This window comes from Ixodes scapularis, unplaced genomic scaffold, assembly GCF_016920785.2.
Source record: "Ixodes scapularis isolate PalLabHiFi unplaced genomic scaffold, ASM1692078v2 PGA_scaffold0__279_contigs__length_252992795, whole genome shotgun sequence".
Classification (NCBI taxonomy): Eukaryota; Metazoa; Arthropoda; class Arachnida; order Ixodida; family Ixodidae; genus Ixodes; species Ixodes scapularis.
The window spans coordinates 40,081,583-40,102,442 of NW_024609835.1; the positions used below are offsets into that span (position 1 = coordinate 40,081,583).

The window sequence follows — 20,860 nt, forward strand, 5'->3', positions numbered from 1 at the left end:
CATTTTCGAAGCAACCTGCCCAAGTATATGGTCTCTCCACCTGTTCGTCAGCTTCCTCTTTGCCATGCTACGACGCAACGCGTGCGGACCTGCGACCAATCTGCCTGCACAAAGGCGTCCGCCATTAAACTGCAGAGGCCCTCCATGGTTTGAGTTGGTCCCTCTCTCAGATCTAGGCTCTCTGGATACGAACTCCCGCTGTGCGCGCTTAATATACGCGACCCCGATGGCGACGGACGACGAATGAACTCCGGCGGCGCTGGTTACATTCGAGGCATGCGCTCTCCGACAACTCATCGCAGCTCCGAGAAGGCATTGCCGCGCCAGCCTTGGAGTGCCGGCCTCGGCCAAGGCGATGGCTCGATTAAAGCATCGCGCCGTTCGAACGCCCGACTTCTTCGACGGGCTGCGCCTCGGGGTTCGGAATTGTCTTCCCGAGACAGGAAGTATATTCTGCTCCCGGATTACTTATCACCCACGTATACAACAAAATCGTTTATTTTTTTTTTTTTTTTTTTTTTTTTTTTTTGTAGGTACGACGAGCGTTGTTTAAATATACGGGCTTTCTGCTCAATGAATCGTCGGATTTGACGCTGGTGGAAATAAATTTGACTCAGTACAAATATGCAATACGTTATATGGTTACGGTATATTGCTTTCATCAGAGAAGCGGAAGCGTAAGTTAAAGTTTGGAGTAAAAAATGTTCTTAAGACATGTGGTTGGAAGGGAAGAGAAAAAAAAGGATATGAGCTGGTGTAAATATGAATTATAATAAGAAATATAATATGCATTGATCGAAGCAATATTGAGCTCTGCTTAAACCAGGACGGGACTCATTACATATTGGCAAATAACGTCGAATTCACGTATTCAAATTAATAAGAAAATATGTGAAAACATTCTGAAGGAGATAGTTACGTTTGTGAACCTTGGGGACTCGTGAAACATTGTAAATTATTGCCAAGTCTAGTGAGTTTTTATCAGAGGACCCATGATAATATGACCTCTTCTATGGGCAGCGCCGACCATATCGATTGGTGTATCCGCGCAAATTTCGCGATTCAAATGTTCCAGAGATCACTGGTGCTATAGACGCTTTGCAGTAGCTGTGCCTGGGCGCCGCCAAAACCGACCTTCAGTTTATGTTTCCTCTAATTCCGTTTACTTCACTTCATCATTGCCACAGCAGGACAGGTTATTGCCATTTTAGATTCTACTGTGTCCTTCTCCCCAGCATAGGACTTTGTGGAGGCTCGTCAACGCCCGCTTCAGTTGCACGGCAACTCGACGAGACAAGAGAAGGTCGGCTATGGCGGCTCGATCTCGCCCGTGTTTTAAAGCGTTTGCAAACGAAACTCGGAATCTTCAAACATGTGACAAACAGGTCAACTTCTACTGGTCACAACATTGTTGTGTATGCTACATCTACAATTGAAAAAAATATCTTTATGTATACGTTAAAAATTTCTGAAACTCAATAGCATACTATGCGTTATAAACTTTAATTGAAAATTTTATTACAACAATGCAGCAAGGTAGGAACATTAACCCGATACGCTAGCTGGCAAGAAACGACGTTCTTATGCTAATTCTGACCATGTGACGGATCATTGTGGATGTGGGCTTGACTTGAGGGCCCCATGGGGAGGCGCAGGTAGGCAAAAGGCTCTCTAGGATTAAAATTTAGGATTCCACGGACATTCTCACCCATCAGCTGACGGTGCGGTGGGAGCTACGCGTTCGCTGAACCAACCAATCGCCTCTTTCTCATCACCTGACCCCGCTCTCCGCGCGTGGGCGTGCGCGGGAGGGTGATCACGTGACGAAAGATCGGCGTAGAACTAGTCCAACGATCACGTAGTTTCCTCCGCGCTCTCAGCTTAGGGGCGAAGGGAGTATAGAGAAGGCGAGCCGCTGGAATCTGCTTAAGGCCCGTTCGGGCTGATGCCAAATGCACCGCCAGACTCAATCCTGAGGTGCAGAAAGCTCGCTTTAATAATTTACGCGTTGAGGGCGCCGATCCAAAGAGCCGTTGCCAGGACATCCTGGCAACGGCTCTTCTGAGGAATTATCTTTCGATACGAGGTGAGCATTAAGAAGAATCATGATTAGCAGTATAGTGTTGGTGACTTGGAAATCTACAGCTCTGTTTCACGATAACTTGGCAAACTGTAGAGGCTGAGGCCCTCCTCGACCCAATAAGAGCGTCAGAACGAGGCACGTCACCACTCCATGCTCAATACGAGCACTCCCGTGACGTGATGTCACGTGCATCCCTCCGACGCTTTTATTGAAACGCGGGGGCCGCAGCCTCCACAGTTCGCCAAGTTATCGTTAAACGGAGTATAGCGGGCGTAGGGCACAGAGCTGCCCAGACAGATTCGCTCACCGGTTAGGCTCACAGCATCTGCTGACTAAAACACAGAGCCGTGCCAACCAGGTTCCACAATACGTGCAAAGATATTTGATTAAAGCTAATTTCAACATATTTCTTCGTCCCAAACTTATTTTCCTAAAAACTCAAATTAAACCTTTTATAGGGGCGAAGCTCCTTGGGGTCTAGCCTTGTCCGGCGTCCGTGCTCACCTCGATTGCCATCCCATCTGTCTTCTTAAAATAAAAAAAAAAGTGTTTGCGCGGGTGACAGGACTCGAACTTGTGCGAGGAGACCCCAATGGATTTCTAGTCCATCGCCTTAACCACTCGGCCACGACTGCGGGACAAGAAGGGGGCTCTGAGATGTGGTAGTAACTCAAGAGCTGGGAAATGTCATGGATGAAACGTTGCATGTAGCCGCTCAACGTCTATACAGGAGAGGTCGCTGCGGTCAAATGCGTATATAATCGCGTTAAACTTTGCGTGCGTTGGCTAACGAAGTCGAAACGCAACCCGGAACTCAGCACTACCTATGAGCAATAAAAATAAAAAAAATTAAAAAAATCAGCACCATTAGCACTGCCTATGAACAGAATCAGTATCATCAGCACCACCAGAGCTTCGATCACCCCAATCAACACCATTCACCACGTAGAGATGCGGTCGTTTTTATACGTAAATTGTTAAAAGTGACATGTCGTAAATCAGCATGTTTACACAGAAAAAAAAACCGCAGTAATTTTTAATACACGAAAATATATTCAGAAAAAAATAAACATTGCCGCATAATTTACAAGACAGGACGGTGTCACCCATACCCGAGTGGTGGGACTGCAAAACCCAACCTTATTCTGGATCCAGAAAAACAAAACTGTGATCGCATTTACATTCAAGAAACTGCTTACTTCTTTCAATTATATTCTGATTGGTACTGCAATAAAACGAATTTGTGTTTTACGTGACTTGAGTGGCTCGCTGGATTGCGGATTGACTTCCCACGAACACGTAAGTTTCGTCAGTAATGCACGTCTTTTGTTTACTTGAATTCATCATCCGATTCAAGGCAGTTTTTTCAAAGCCGTTTGTGCTCTCAAGATCTGCATCGTTCTTTTTTTTTTTTTTTTTCTTTTTTTTTTTCGGGGGGGGGGGGGGGGGTGGTCTCGATGTTTGATTTTTGTTCTATTATGTTGGAATTTTCCAAATGCCACACACTGGGATCAACTTGAAGATCTGCAAGGACGTTTTATTTTTATGGCTCTTGAGCGTTATCTCGGAGACAATTTTTTATCACAAAAATCTTGCATTGATTTAGTTTGAGCTCAGTGAAAGACGCGAAATACGCGATTATCTCTTCTCGCTAAATTCCTTGCACGAAATGTTTGATTTATATCCACGACATCAGCTGTTCATACTTTCGTACACCTTGTCTAAAACCAAGGTCGACACTTCGCGTTTCTCTTTTTAGATCTGCAAGAGCAGCTTTCTTAATTAAACGCATACCGTACCATAACCTGTGCAACCGTACCATGATCTGTGCACCTTCGCTACCTCCTAAAACCTGAAAATTTCCTCTCGCATTACAAATACTTTCCGTAAAATGTGTTAGCAACCTTGTCAGGTTTTATAGCATACTCGTATACTCCTTGCGTACCTGTTCATGTTTTTGCTTTCCCTTTCCTTCTCATGTGTTTATTTCTACGCTACTTTGTTTTATAAATAATTTTTCATGTGATTACTTTTTTCCGACGTCTCGGTGCACAACAACCTAGACCTGTTGTATGTTTGCGGGCACCACAAAATTTCCTAATGTTCAAAACAAGAGACTTCCTTAAATGTTTTACATTATAAATATAAATATATTTAAATATATACTCGAGATCATGCAATCTCTATAGAACTTACAGGGTAAAACTTAACAGACACAACGTGTCTACTGTCGAAGTAACTCTAAAACATTTAATGCGACGTTTCGAAAGGGACCGCGAAAAACGTTCCAGTTCCATAAGGTAACTACTTCACATAATTTCGTGAACGGCCCTAACCTGACACGAATAATTTAATTATATATAAATGTTTCATGTCAGCCGCCGTGAGCGTACAACGAAGTCTTACCTGAAAGCGACATCAGCCTCAGCAGAGGGCGCGGGTAGCGGTGTCATCGCGAGCCGATATAAAAGTATATATAAGTTTAGAATAGGGGTCTACAACTCGTTGGGTCCCCCGAGCAAACCTGTGGCGTCTTTAACGCCCCAAGCTGCTCGGGAAACCCAAGGTATCGAAGCCTCCTATACTAAAACTCTCTAGTGCCACGTTCTCTAAACACTCTGTTTTACTCCGAAGCTGAGTGCATTTGCCATACAAAAACTGCCTGCAGACGTCTTCGAAGCAAGTATGAAGGCTTCGAACATGCTTGAGGTGCGTACGCAGATGATTGTGTCATCATGCCTACAGCGAAATACGAGCAGTGTGCCTATTGTGGACTCCAGCGAAATCGACGCCGCGTAGCGGCAGCGCCGAGAAGCTCAGAAGAGGAGGTCGTTTCGACCCTGTCGTCTGCTATTGCTGCTTGGTTCTCATAGAAACAAACATTGTTTCCAGTAATTATTTTTATGCTTCCACCGTGTCATTCCTACGCACTGACTAAAAAGTTTTTTTTTTTTTTTCTAATTGTCGAAAAAATTTTTTGCTTTCATATATAACACCGATTTTACGCTGTAGTGCAAGAAATTTATGGTGGTCCACTTGCTGAACGACGAAAACGACCTCCTTTCGTCCGCAATTTTGCCTGACCAACGCGCCCTTTATGTTTCGCTGGAGTCGTGAATACGGCTTTAGTTTCTGCACGGCTGTCTCCCACAGTACGTCGCAATTGAATAGTGCGGAGAATGATTTCATTCGCTTACGTATAACAACCGTTATTGCGTATTTGGACGACGGGCCTAAAAGAAAGAAGAAAAATCTCACAAAAATCTGTTAGTACGTGAGGTGAATAATAAAGACGTTACTGGGTGAATTTTTGCTTCTTAGATCGTTAATTATCAGCTTTTATTTCTACCCTCGCGTCCGCCGCGGTGGACAGCTTTATCCCGCTTGATTCCAACTGCCACTTTTTTGGTAAGTTATTCCCGGTCGTCGAAGAAACACCCGGTATTCTTAGATCTTTCAGCTACACACGATACACTGCGCGATGAAGTTCAATAAAAAAAAATGTGCGCCTTTTTTCTGTGTCAGAAAGGTATAGTATGTAGAAAATCTCCTCCCATAACCGGCCGACACGTTTGTTAATGAGCATAACTTCCGGTTTGTCCGTCAGAAATATATCGAAATTGTGCGAGGTTCATGAAATGCAAATATCTCCCCACGACGATTTTTCTTCTGATACGCGAATCGCAGCAAGGCATCAATGCTTCTAACATCCAAGTCTTTGGCATTATACCCGTTTCTGGCCATTTCGTGGTCGAATGAAGAGCCAAACAACGCTCCTTCGTTATGGCCGCGTCTCAGGCATTCGCGCAAAAAGCAGCAGCATGCACTCCGAGCTATCCGGCTGGCACTGAATCAGTCAGTACCTTTCCAACTTTATCGTCGTTTAACCGATAATCGTGACGACTTCTGCAGCCTCCGGCAAGTTCGGCGGGCCTCTTTCCAAACTGAAATCGAACCTTGTCCGAGTACCGGTAGCAGACAATTTGCTTATTTTTGAATTCAGCCCATGCGGTATAGATAACCGCTACCTTCGGCCAGTAGTCCGTGACTTGATGTAGAACGTGCGCGAATGTCATGTTTATGCATCTGAGTGCACACTAGAAAAATAACACTGCGAGACTTCTGAGGCGAAAACCTTATATGTGTCCATTACGGGAAAAGGAGGCGTCGGCGTTGTGCCCGAAAGGTGGCCATAAAAATACGTCATCAAGCACGCTCCGCTCAAGGTCCAAGCGGACGCGCCTCAGAAATAAAACCCAAAGAAAAGCAAAGCAACGCAGATGCAGCGTCACAGAAGCCGTGAAGCCGGCGCGGGCGCCGCGCCTGCGCTGTGGGGGAGCGTGACGTCGCCGCCAGATCCCCGTGCGTAAAAAAAAAGACGTGACGCGCTATTCGTAGGAATGCGCTGCATGTACGAATGTTTTCGCATTCCTACATGTAAGCAGTCTTAAGTGTCTTCGGTGTGTTTTTTGTGGTAATGCGACACATTACGTTCGTCTGATACTTATTGTTTGTTTATCAATGACAGGCAAGCGATGATATCTGTTCCTTGGTAAACCTGATAGAACTAAGATACTATATGAGATTATTAGCCAGTTTAGAAGAGCGTGTGCAAAAATATAGTTCCGTCACCTGTGCGCGTGCGTCGTGCCCGAACTGCGCTTTCATTTGATGCGTGACGACGACGGAAGCTGTTACTTTGCGTGCGCTAAGCTTTTGAGCGCTCTATTGTCAAACTTGCTAATAAATGTACACAGCGGAACATCATTCTGATTTTTAGTATTTAGATAGTGGACTTGGTGCGTCTAGAATTTGCCGAAATATGCAAAAAATGCAATGCTTAAATAGATTTTGTTTTTCAGGTCGGTATAGGCATTTAAGAAACGAAAGCGTCTTATCAAATTACGTGCCTGTGTGTCATCGTTCTTCGTAGTTAAAAATTTGAAGCTTTAGCTTTTACAACGTAATAGTTAAAGGAAACTAAATTAACTTGGAAATTTTCAGAGTTCATTGGCCTTATTCACTAAAACGATGCACAGTCTTTACTTAAACAGAGAAAAATATAATAACTGGCAGGTAACAAGATATACTTATATTACAAGAAGAAAAACTATAGTAATGAAGAAGTGCTGGTTTGTGAGAATACGGTGCTGCCGGCCAAAATTTATGTCTCGCGTGAATACCGATGTGTTTGCATGGAATAAAGATGGCCGAGAGTTTTTAAAAATAGCTGTAATGGAATCAAACTAAAGTTACTCGAAATATAGAGTTGTATTTTACTGAACTTTTGTTTGACTTGAAATTTAATTACTAATTGAAGTTGTAACCAGTAACCTGCTGTAGTAACTGAAATACGTGAAATTCGTTACTTTACATCTCAAAAATAAAGGTGAACGTTCCTTAAAAACCCACGTACGCGTAAATTTATGCCCCCCCCCCCCCAAAAAAAAAAGTAAAAAAAAGGAATTGATCTTAGCGTTGCATGATCATCAGAATACCATCATAAACTCACTAACAACAGCAATGTTGCGCTCTCTGTTCCCTCATATTTTTCAGAGAAACAACTCCCCATTACATGTTGTGTCCCCCCAAAGCAATTTACGAGTTTTTTTTTGTTGTTTTCTTCTTTTTTTTACTCCAAAAGTAAACGACGCACTGCCGAACCCTCAGTCTCGGCTCAAATGTAGCGCTAGCGGTCCGAACCAGGTGCCAAAGTTTCAGCACCAACCGTTATCTTATTCAAAAGTCATAAGTGATTTTCCAAATGTTTCAACGGGAAAATTCGGGTCGTTTCTTAGTAACTGGAGCCACTCAACTCCAACAATACGCGAGCTCCGTCGCCCGCCATTTTTCTATCCAAATATTCAGAATATCACTTATGACTTTTGAATAGGATAACCGTCAGTCCTGAAACTTTGGCATTTGGTTTGGAACACTAGCATTAGAATTCAGCGGAGAATGAGCGCTCGGCGATGTGTAGTTTATTATTGGAGTAAACAAAATCCCTGTCAATTTTCTTGAAAAGACACCTTCTACGTCAACGTCCTTAGAAAGCGAAGTTTGGCCACCGGAAGCAAGTCAACCTGTTTCCTTCTAATCCAGGGACAATTCATACCGCAGTACATCATTCAAAGAAAACTTTTAAATTTCCCTGAGATGCATCTTCTTGCGATCAAACGTCTTGAGTAAAATATCTTGGGTATAAAGTGTGGCCAAGCGAACTGTTTTGGAATGAAATGTCCCGAATGAAGTGAGTACACCTCCAGAGCATAGCGCAACGTCTAGTAAAATCCTTTGTTTTCCTTTTACACGTTCAGTCAATCAAACACGGGCCATATCTCGCGCAGTCTGTACTATGGTTGTGCCGTTTGATTTTCTATCGTGAACCGCGGAACCGTGTTCCCATCGAGCCAGATAATTCGAGATAATTTTACTCTCGAGTTCCCTCTACGCGGCCGGGGTTTCAGCAAACCTTTCTATAGACTTCGTTTCAGCTGATGTCCGGAAGCCGCCGACGATACGAGCTGAGGGAAGCGAATAAACCGTCTCAAAAACGCAAGTTACTGGGCCTTCGATGTATAACCGTCAATCGGTCCGTGCCATCAGTGACATGACGCGGCTGCAGTGACGGCTCGTTTTGTTATCGCGCGCTTCGCCGAGATTAAGCGCTTGGATCGAGCGCTGTTTTTAGATCTGCTGCTACTCCCTGCAGAAAGCGTGGAAGTGGGTTTCGATTTCGGCATCTCTTTTTGTGGGCGTGGCTAATATAACATCGTTATCGTCGCAAGTGCGACGCGATTGCTGACACATCACACGAATGAAACAATATTGTGTTGTACTTTTTAAGAAGAGAAAAGTATAAGTTACTTTTTGATTTGTTCCGCAGCCTTCCAGTTTAGCACAATCAGAACAAAAAACGACTAAATCACATTGTCTACCGATAGCATCTGAAAGGTTGCTTCCCCGATCCTCGCGCTTTCTGCGGGGAGTAGCAGCAGAGCTGAGAACAGCGCTCGATCCAAGCGCTTAATCTCGGCGAAGAGCACGATAAGAAAGCGAGCCGCCACGGCAGCCGCGCCACGGCGCTGATAGAACGGAGCGGTCGACGCCTGCCGGTGTACCGTGTACGTAGAGTGTATTCAACTGTTAAATATAACGCGGGAGCGGTGGCCGGAGAGACACTGCATGCGTCATCTACCGGCTCACTCTGGCAGCTTATGCCGCTGTTGTTTTCTGGAGTTACACTACCAGCTCCGAAACAATCACCGATGCGTGACTCAGCGATGATTTCGCTTTCTGTTGTTTAAAGGAGGTAGTATTTATCAGGAAAACTGCAAGAACACCGAGATATGGCAGCCCCGTATGGTAAATACGTAGGTGTGACTAGGGAGTGGTGACAATCGAAAGAAGAGCTGCTTTATTCTCTGCCGCATCACTGATTTAATCGTTAGACAGCTCTGATATCAGTTTCGGCCACCTCTCCCGCGTTATTTTTAACAGTTGAGCACACTGTACATGATTGGTTCCGCAATGATTTAACACGTATGCACCACCAAGTTGTATTTCATTTACAATAAGGGGGCCATGGGCTCGCCAAGCTGTCTCGACACGGCTTTTTTCCATGGTCTCCTCCATTGATGTACCATTGATGGAAATAAAATGCATTATAATTATTATTATTTCCCGTGCTGGGGCTCTAAACTCGTCAAACACAAAGTTGGGGCCGAAGTTCACTGAGCGCACCAATTGGACTATCACGACGATGACTTCGCGCTTCTGTCGCCGGCGTCCACTCGGCGTGCTTAGCGAACTTTCGGCTCCAACTTTGTGTTTGACGAGTTTAGGGTCCTTGTTTCACCTTTTCAAGCTGTATAAAAGATCCCTTTCGAAAAACTGCCCTCTGTTGGCAGTGGTGTAATCCCTGCACAATGGAGGACCAGGACCGCAACGTCACGGCACACTTTATGCGTTTGGTTGGATTAGAAGGCAATTTAAACAGACACCCACAGAAAAAGGTGATGAGCGCATGAGCGCAGTGATGTTGCACTTTCGACGCTGTTTGTCTGACTCGTTGGCTCCTATGGCGTCGGCCGCGCTTCGACGTTCGCTATCTTATGGAATGACTCGCACGTTCCTATACATCACTTGCTCCCCAAAGTACAGTGGCTCCGACTTTCTGATAATCGACACGTGACTTTCGAAAGGAGTATATCTAAAGTCCCTTGATACTTGCTTTACAAGTAACGACAACCAATACAAATTACAAAGCACAATCCGCAGGAACAAAATTGAGTCATTCAGTTCAGATCTCTACTGTGCGAAACCATTCTCTTCCTGAAACCTGCATTGTCACGCAGTCGGCGCTTCAAAGAATGTCGCTACTTGTAGGAAGCTCTTTTCTAGGGACTTCAGGTATATATGTCATCCCTTTCCAAAAATCCATCGAACAACATTGGTGGGGTCAACATTCCTTGAGCCACGCAAGCATGTGATAGGATCCGAGCGCTCTCCTAACACTGACGAAGCACTCGGTGATACGAGCTTGAGCCGAGTCCACTCCGAACACTGACGCAACCCTCGTGTACAATACGTGCTCAGACAGTGTACGTGCCCAATACAATACAACCACCCGCCTGTCGACACTTGAGCGCTCTCATGGTTTGAACGCGAGAACTTCGCGAGCACTCGACTTCGGCTCGTAACAATCAATGCCACGGCGGACACTCGAGTAGTTGCTCGTGACCAACAACTGCGGTGATAAGAATAGCCGAACTCTAACAATGCCTCGAGCTCAGCACGCGTTTTCTACTTTGCCAACCCCAGCGTGCGGCTATGATTAACGTTGCAGCATAGGATAGGCACCGGGCCACGTTGCCCGCTTCTGGTGGCTCCTCCGAGTTGAGGCGATGAACGATGCTTATATTTCTCTAATTTTGTTGGGCGACTGCCATTTACTAGAAAGAAAACCTAAGGCAAGTTTATTTGATTATTAACGTTAGGGCGTGATCCTAAGTAGTATTTAGCGAAAGCAGAAAAATCGTTTCACTGCTCCTTTAAGATGAAACGAAGCATAGACTGGCAGCATATGCTCACGCTACTATTGCATCTACCCGCGCCGCGCTTCTTTCGAACGCGGTCGTTCCTTTTATTTCACAGCTGTCTCGAAGAGGAACTGCCGGTTGCTCGGGGGAGCGACGCATAATCGGAGAATAATCCTCGAACACGAGTGGCAGGAATCGTGACCGTGCTTGCTTGCCAGCCGCTTCTACCGGGCACGGGACGCCCGACTGGAGCGGCCAGCCAAGGTCGAGGTTCCTCGCGGCACTCTTGGCCGCGCTTGGACATGCAACTTCCCTTTAACGTCTCTCTTCTAGTGGTGCATGTGACTAGTTAATTGCTCCGTTAAGTGGGCCTGTATGCGCTAAAATGGCCCTGTTGATCACCCGACTGAAGGCGCGCCGATCCTTTCTGTTGCGCTTGCTGACGCGCGAATTATAATCTCGCCGAGAAGCTTCGAAGGTTAAAGTCGAGATAATACTTTCCGGACGTGGAATCGGCGAAAGCGCAAAGGAGCGTTTCACTCTGGCCGGGCGGCGGCCGCCGCCATCCTTGAATATTGGCAGTGACGAGAATAATTTTTGGCTTCAAAAGTGGGACGGATTTTCATTAAGACGTCGATCAGAGCAAAATTGCGAGGTCACTCGCGCTCCCACATTGTTTCTGATGGCCTTTCTCCAACAGCAAAAATCCTTTTTTTTTATTTTTATTTTTTTTGCTGTTTTGCTTTTTTAGGACAATTAGCCTTGCCTCGCTTAAAAATGGAATCGTCAAGCCTATGCGTAACTTCGGTTATGGCGAGAAAAGTTCACGCGCGCAAAATCTTGATGTGACTATATGGCTTCAAGTTAAAAACAATTTATATGCGTGTAGCGTCCAGCCCTGCTCCAGTAGTTGGCATTGTTACCCACCGTCAAATATTTTGGTGTCATATACAAATTCGCTATCTTCAGGCTGATTCAGACATTCGCGCTTGAATTGACAGACAGCGAACTTATGACCACTCATGACCGCTTACGACGACGTGACACTAGTTCAAGCGTCGTAATGGAACGCAAGGAGTGGCGACGTAGCAGGTCGCGCTAAGACGCTGTTTCGACCAGTCGAACTGGTTCGACAATGAAGGGATAAGTCACACGTTACAAAAGCGTAATTAAGAAAGTATCGAAACAAAGAAACCCGGCCGTTTCCTCCACGCCCACATCGTGCCGTTCCGAGCGTCGTTTTAAGAGTCAAATAGAAGCGAAAACAAGCGGCGATAGGGGCGGGGTCTACATCCGTCAAAACCGGATATCGCACAGCAGAAGATAATAGCATCGCAACGGCCTTCCCGTTCGCATCAACTAGCGTATGACCAGTACGGACCCAGGTAAGCCGGCCTTCCAGCGACAAATATTTAGGCGGAGACCGCGCAGTGATTGCTTCTCGCTGTCGAGCGGTTGTTCCCTAGATGTAGGGGCGCGAGGGACAAATTTGCCCAACAGCAAGCGACAGTACCAGGGAAGCATTTTTTGTATTGAAGTCAAAATTAAAAACAAAACATATGAAACAGACGTTTAAAAATATAAAGGAGCGAGCAGGAATGGCGCATAAAATATGATGCAAGTGATACCATCTATTATACGGATTTGTACTGTCACTGTTCTATCGGAGCCGCAGAACTCCAGTCCGTTGAAGTGAAAATTAAAATATTGGTGATGTCACTATTCACTGATTGATTCATTCATTCATCCATCAACTCCTTTACTTCGGAAACCGACCCAGCGTTTTGTATGTCTTCGAAAGTGCCCGGTTTTTTTTTTCTTTTTTTTTTTCTTGTTTTTATTTTTTTTTTTTATTAACAGGGACACATATTTTACAGCCTAAGCAAATAAAAAAAGTTAAAAAAAGAATTGTTTTGTCTGTTTTAAGAAATGTCGAGTGTATAGGCAAGCTGCATCATTTCTAACATATTGAGCTAGAGGCATATTGTCACAAAAGAGGACACAAAAACAAAACACGTGTTCCTAAGTTTGTGGCGAAGTTTCGGGCTCAGTTGGTTACATGTTATGACCTTTATATTTAACCAGTTGCCTATTAGCTTCAGAGAGTACCCAGGGATTGACAAGGAGCCCTAGTTCTGTCTTTAGTCTGACTGGGCAATTTTATCGTTATTTTATTTCAAAAGCAGTGTGCCTGCTTTCAACCTGGTCTCGTTGTATTTCTATCGCTTCAAGCAGGAGCGCATGGTGCATTGACTTTTCTTCGCTGGTTCCCTCGGTCTACATTTGAACACAGCTGCATACGCCTCAGTGGTACCTCAGTGTAGAAAGACAAATGTTTTGATCTCCGCCGCTTGTTCGTGCAATCCCCGCTGCGCCGTGTATACGTTCAAGATCCCCGTTTAGCAGCAGTGGCGGATCCAAGGGGGGGGTGGGGGGGGGGGGCGACGAGGCGGCCACCCCCCCCCCCCCCAAACAAAGTCGACCTCCTCTCCCCCCTTCTCGGAGGGCAATTTTCCATTGGTGGACCCCCCGGTGCACAAGAAAGAATGAAAGGGTAGTATCTTTACAAATTTGCCCCCCCCCCCCCCCCAAAAAAAAAAAAAAAAAAAAAAAAATGGAGTTCTGGATCCGCCCCTGGTTAGCAGTCATACTTCACTGCCAAAATGCGGATCTGCAGATGAGAGACATATCCTTTTCGAGGTCTGACAAAGCTAACAAGTTTAAACCACGCACCCCAATTTTATTTTTCTATCGCACGTTATAGCGCTGTCGTTTCCGTATGTCCTTGCTTATTTTGTTTTCAAGATCTGTAGCGGATTTGTTTGCAGATGAATTCGTGTTTCCAATAATGTTACCACTAATTTCATCTGATAGTTTATTTAATTTCAATTGCAAATCGTGGCTATAAAAATGACCTAAACTTCTCTTGTAATTCTTTAGGAATTGTAAAATATATCTTCCCATCTCCTGTCATATTTCAGCCGCCATCGAGGCACGCTTATGCTTTCATATATCAGCTCTTACAATCGTATCTTCTTGACTGTTCATATTTTCAGTGCCAACTGAAAGTACACAGTTTCAAAATTTTGCTCCAGCAAAATTTTGGATATATTTGACGCTACTAAGTCAATTTAGTGGTTGCCAACACAAGTGCGTGTTCGCCATCAGGACCGCGTACAATTATTTGGAGTTTTGTTTTCCTCATAACTGTACATTAAGTATGTGTACACTTATAATAAAAGAATCACAGCTTGAATTGACTAAAGGCACAAATTACGGCCCCGGTGAATTAATCTGAGCGAAAGATGTAAGTACGTGGCAAATCTGCACAGGAGGAACACATTCAGACATTACGTTGTCACATGTGTCATTTTTATACGTTCTCATTGGCGGGCTGAGGCCGTAGTCTTTGCTACTTTTCCAAGCTACGAGAAAAGAAGAATCCTTCATCCTACGCCCTTTTCCAGTGAGCTTCAGGGACTGGGCCAGCCCAACACAACTCTACAGGACAAACGTTTTTATACAGCAGATAAATAAATAAACACGAAGCTATGGTGCTATTGCAGAACCTCAAGAGAGGAGGAAAAGAGGACCTTTCTTGCGAAGGAATAAAACGAAATAAAATAAAAGCAAGAGCTCGAGCACACTCTGCAACAGTTGTTTTTGGAGTAGGTTGGGGGCTTGTGGAAGGGGGTGGGGGGGTGGGGAGGGTTTGTTTAGTTATTTCGTTTCCCCGAGAGTAAAACGGCCTAGGTATGATCATGGAGGCCCCATAGGTATAACATTTCTGGGAAATTGAGTGCATGAACCGACTTCAGCGTTGTTTAACGCTTTGTTTAAACTGGTGCTTCAGTTGTAGGAGAGCTCGTGTATAATGTAATTCTTCACCATGTTGAATAAACCTGAGACTGGCACAGAAATGAACATATAAGTCGAAGGAACAGAAAGGGACAGGACGACGTCTCAAGTTTCCCTGTAATTTTTCAAGTTATGTATTAATATTGCAAAGAAGATTAGAAGAAGCTCTCTTTTTCAGAACGTTTATTTGCTTAACAAACACGTCTACGGTGGGAAAATCAATAAAATATTTTCACTGGCACTGTCGCACTTGCTGTATATGTCGGAATCGTTTTTTTTTTCTATGTTATGTTCAAATCTTTGTCCATCATAACTTTTTTTTTTCATTAGCCATGTATATTTTGCAATTCCTTTGAACTTTCCTATGTAAGGATCATAGTTTAGAGTAAAGGCGAGTGTTTCTCTTAATATATCGTGTCGAAATACTTTTTTTGGTGGTCGCACCATTATTTTAAAACACGCCCCGAACATATTTTATGGGTAGCCACTGAGAGAGGGCAGTTTCCTTGCGTTCTTTGCGTCCGCGTTGTGATCTTCTTGCACTAGGACAACTAACTGGCCATTGAAGCGGACGATTATAAGAAATTCTAAAAAATGAATATTTCTTTCTTGGTGGCTCTTTAATATATTAACAAAATAAGCACAGTTCAAAAACATGAAATGACAGAAAAAAAAGGCTGACTAAATTAGTTACGAGATTAGTTTTTGCAGGAGAAATTCATTTTGAAGCATCAATAAAAACCTGTGGGATTTAGTTTTTAAATCACACTTTAGATTATCGCTGATGTAATCTTGACTTTTATTCTCCAGCCTGGTTGAGACCCATGGGTATATAAATAAATTCCTTTAAATCCTAACATGTTCGTTTTGTTGGTCACTCGTGAAAGTTGAGTATGATGAGCTCACCACGTAAAGACACCTTTCTGAATACCCACGCTCATGATATTTGAGCGTGATAACTTGTAAAAAGTTTCAATGCATCCCATTCATTGCTTTTTTATGCCAATTTTTCTACACTCAAATAGCGAAGTTTGTTTTAACCATCAAATCTGGCACAAGAGACGCGGTTGACGCAGAAACGCCTCAGCTTCACGCATCTATCGAGAGATAAAAACGACCTGTTAAAAGTTCACATGAAGGCGAGGAATCTATGATGAGGGGCCATGTATACCGTGTAGCCTAGGATGACGGTACTGTAATAAGGTGGTGAACTGGGCCAGTTGGTTGACGTTATACAGCAATGCCCTTGTCGTGTTCGTTCTTCTTCGTAGCCCGCGTTTTCTGAGCTGTTTTCCCAATCATGTATGACAGTATACTGCGTAGCATGTTCTGTACGACGGGTTTCGCTACATAGATGCTTTGCACACGCGCAAAATTACAGCCGCCATTGCCGACCTTCTCTTGTCTTACCCAGATGCTGAGCCAGTGAAGCGGGCGTTGGCGAGCTTCCACAAGGGCCATTGCTGGAGAGAAGGACACAGTAGAACCTAAAATGGAATTAACCCGCCCTGCTGGGGTCACAAGGAAGTGAAGCACACGTAATAAGAAGAAACAACAATTAAAGGTAGATGATAGCGGCGCCCATACACAGCTGCTGCAAGCTTCTATATAAGCAAGTGCATCTACGTCACATGTAGAATTCTGAATACAAATTTCATTAAAATTGGTGGTTGACTAAGTTACCGCACTAACTGATGCCTCATTTCCAGTTCAATCACAGTTTCCGTGTATCCACTTAAAACCTATCATATGGTATTGCTAATGGGATTGGTGGGTTTGATGACAGTAGCTGAAGAGCGCTATGTCCGATAGGAACGTATCTCGCATGCATCGGTTATGATAAGTCTTATTTGTGGCACTGCTATTGAGTCATTAAAGATAATGTGCTGTTGTGATGATTTAGTGCAGCTTCAAATTGAAATTCTACTACTTTATTCATTTCTCTCCGTTTGGAGAAGGGAACAGAAGAAAACAACTTTGTGGTTGCTTGACGAGCCTCTGCACCCCCCCCCCCCCCCCTTCCCCGCAGCAGCAGAGGGGAGAGCACATAGATATACGCAATATATTAGCAATACAACTTATGACAACAACAAAAAAAAATAAAACAGGTGGTAGGGAGGAGAACGGTAATCGATTGACCCGATATTCAAGATTCACAAATTCCACGGGCACTCCCTCACAAACATGGAAGCTACACTTTGCCGGGATTCACTCAGGGCTTCTATATTCAGTTCGGTCAAACAATTTTAAAAGACGTGGCAGTGTGCTCTTCAGTATCTGACTACTATAGTTCGTTCTACGGTGCGGCACAATCAACGTCTCTACAAAAGCGAGTCTCATAGGCAACCTCCCTCAGCCTAAGGTTGGAAATTTATATGAATACATGTTTTGTTTTGCCCAAGATACCTTTTTAATGCAAGAAGAAAAATTTATAATAGTACTGATATGAAATTTCTACAATATTCAATATATTAAATAATGGAGTGATATGAGTATCGTACGCAGTGTTACATTAATTGCAAACATCTCCTTTTTCCCTTTTTTTTAGGGTATGCATTAGTTTAATGCTTGTGGCAGTCGTATTCCCACACACTAAGAAGCAATCCTTATACTTTGAGTAAAAATGGGAATTCTATATAAGAAGCGCAACCGAAATTGGGATGGTATGGAGATATTTGTACAGAAGACCTGCAACTCTCGATAGCTTATAGCTTTTGACATGTGTTGTACAGTTTCGTCCCATGACATGTATTGATTGCAGGCACGTAGCCAGGGGGGAGGCCCATGGGGCCCGGGCCCCCTCCGAAATCTTCCATTTTTCTGGGACCTCCTCTCCCCCCTCCCCCTCATACAGCATTTTGTCATGGGCGGGCCCCCCCCCCCCCCCGAACCAAAATCCTGGCTATATGTCTGATTGATTGAATATAATTCTCAGAACTTTTACGCTTTCTACTATACCTATGCAGTGTGTTCCAAGAGAAGGAATGCAGGAATAAAAAGAGTTCATATTTCATTATCACCTCTTTAGTTTTCTACAATTTATTTGTAAGAAGTTTGAATCTGTCCAAGCGTATAACTTTTTCATGTATATTCGCGCTATACTTATAATCTGATCTGTACCAGGACCGGAAAAAAATATACTGGTATCATCAGCATAGATGATGAGACACGTTGTCATCAATATTTGCAACGTCATTGATGCAGAGATAAAAAAAAAAGTGGTTTCAGCATACTTCCCTGTGGCACGCCGGCAATTCGTTACCTAAGATCCCATCTTGTTTGTATTTCTTTTTCTTTTTTATAACAACACACTGGCAGCGATAACGAAGATAACTTCTAATCATATCCAAAGCAACACCAGGAATATCGTAAAGATACAACTTCTGAAGTAATGTAACGTGATTTATGCCTTCGAAAAATCGACAAATGCTTCAAGTGTCAGCGACCTTTCTCATTGATCGTTTGAAAGAAGTTATTTTTTTTGTACAAAGAGAACTTACATTCTCGTAGGGTTCCTAATTCCGATGCGGAGACTTCTGTGTCGCTCGACTTAATTTCGATGATTTAGAACGTTTTGAAATACACCCAGTATACTGCCCTTCGGAGAATAAAAAATTATTAAATTCACTCTTCAAAATGTCGTGGTTTTGGGCGGAAATCAGCCTCACTCCCGGTAATTTGCATAGCCGAATTTGATTTTAAAACTAAGGAATAAAGTTATACATTACATTGCAAATACATTCATTTCCACTTACGCGCGCCTTGCTAGCTTCCAGTATTGTAAATACATTAGAGATTCTCAACTATTGTGATCGGTTCTATTGTATATCCTCAGGCTTTGGCTTGCTAAACAATTTTGAAATGCAAATAAAATAGCCGCGCTCCTGAGCGCCGGCACACTTTGAGTAAGCGGTTACTGTTTTATTCCAAAAAAAAAAAAAAAAAAAAAAAAACTTCCGTTGATAATGATAAAGAAAACACTGTGACGGAGTAGAATTGACAGTGGCGATAATTGTTTGGGAAACGGGCGTGGTTCAGTTGCCGCCCCCAAGAAATAAAAGCTTTTTTATATATTTTTTATGACTAGAGGCGTTTTGAATATATTTATGCGTTGTTACTGAGTTACACCTGTTGAACAACAGCCACGTTTAAGCAGCTGCAACGAAATTAACAGAAACTGACTGCAGCTCTGTGGAAAGAAAAACAAGAGAATCTCTCAGAAATTGATTGAGCAATCATTGCAAGCGAGAGTATCAACGACCGCAGCATTCAAAGGACTGAGAAGTGATATCAAGCAAACGACGCGTGTACTTTAGGCGAAACATTCAATACAAGAAAGTACGCCCGGTAACCAGCAATTCGAGACGCAAGACTCTTTTCGTTGTCGCATCTTTTAAACTGGGTCGGGGAGATAAACAAAAATCGGGTTCGCGAGATCTAACAGTGCAATCTGGAGCAGGCTGCGAGCAAAGAGAATTTTTCACGTCCACCTAGGGAAATCTGGGGAAGGGCGAACCGAAAACAGAGGCGACGGGGAAAACCTGGCGGGCGCCAGCAGCGCCGCCGCTTTTCTAATCGCGCCGCCGTTGGCGTCGCCGCCGCCGCCAGCGCTTTGTTCGCTGCGAGCGCAAAAAAAAAGAACCAGAGCGGCTAAAGCAGACGCCAGAGGAGCATGGAGGGATACTGTGCCACCGACGAAGCAACGCTCCCTGGCTGCTTCATCGTCAAGTACCTGGGTGTCCAAGACGCCACGGGCCTGTGGGGCCTCAAACACACCCGGCGGGCCGTCGACGAGCTGGTGTCAGCCGCCAAGAATGCCAAGCTCGCCACCCTCATGCCGATGGTGAAACTGGAAGTCTCTGATAAGGGAGTAACGCTCGTTGAACTCAGCGCTGTTCGCGGAGGCGGCGGAACCGGCGTCGTCGTCTCCTCCGGCGCTAACAACAGGTCGCCGGGCAAGCAGTCGTCGGTGTCGTGTGTGTTTCCCATCGAGTCCATCTCGTACGGCGTGCAAGACGTGAGCTACAGCAAGGTGGTGGCGATGATAGTGGTGAGGGAATCTCCCAGCGCGCTGCAGCAGCACGAGCACCCGTTCAGGTGCCACGCGTTCGTATGCGAGAGCAAGGCAATTGCCAAGCGGCTCACGCTCACGCTGGCCGCGGCCTTCAAGGAGTTCAGCAAGATGGTCAAGACCACCAAGACCCGGGAGATGTACACGAAAAAGTTCGCCATCGATCTGCGCGGCGAGGACGACGGCGAGTGCGTGCCCGAAGACTCGGAAGCGTAGCTCCCCGCTGCGCGCTGCAGTGAGTGCGCGCCGTGTTTTCAATGTGCGCGCTGCCGGATATTTTTTTTTTTTTTTTCGAGCTTAGTGTTTGTACAGGTTGCGCCGTGCTCCCGCGTTTATTCCTCTCGTAAGAAGGAGAAGCGCGTTTACCTTTGAACGGCGTTCAAAGGTTGCCAAAAGTGACTTCATCCGACGGAAGTGCAGCGAGACTGCTAAAGCGATGGATTGTATGGTGCAGTTACGCGTTGTAAATAACCGTTAACTTGTGTAGATAGTCACTTCTTCTTTTCGACTTCTATGACGTGTAATATATCTTCACGCGTTTTCGACTTCCGTAACATGTAATATATCTTCGTACGTTCTCCAAAAACGTGTCACTGGTGTCAGCCGTCATTTTTCATCCGTTAGCACCGCAAGGCCGGTCGCGGCGATTTTATGTGCGGTCCACTTCGGGACAACGGCAGCATTCCGCCCTCTCGCTAACGCGTCTGGCTTTGCTCAGGGTCGTTTTCATCAGATACTGGGGCGACCCGGGAAGTCACAAGTGGCACCAATTGACTCGCCCTTGCTGTGCAGCTTATAGTCGTTTGT

At 44.6% G+C, this 20,860-nt stretch overlaps 1 protein-coding gene across 1 annotated transcript; it reads left to right on the forward strand.

The window, feature by feature from the left end:
• Nucleotides 1–19,553: 19,553 nt before the first annotated feature.
• On the forward strand, nucleotides 19,554–20,639 carry LOC8043591. The gene has a single exon (XM_029969592.4). It carries the CDS (start codon nucleotides 19,655–19,657, stop codon nucleotides 20,267–20,269), a length of 615 nt encoding a protein of 204 aa, XP_029825452.1. The 5' UTR covers nucleotides 19,554–19,654; the 3' UTR covers nucleotides 20,270–20,639.
• The last annotated feature ends 221 nt before the right edge of the window (nucleotides 20,640–20,860 follow it).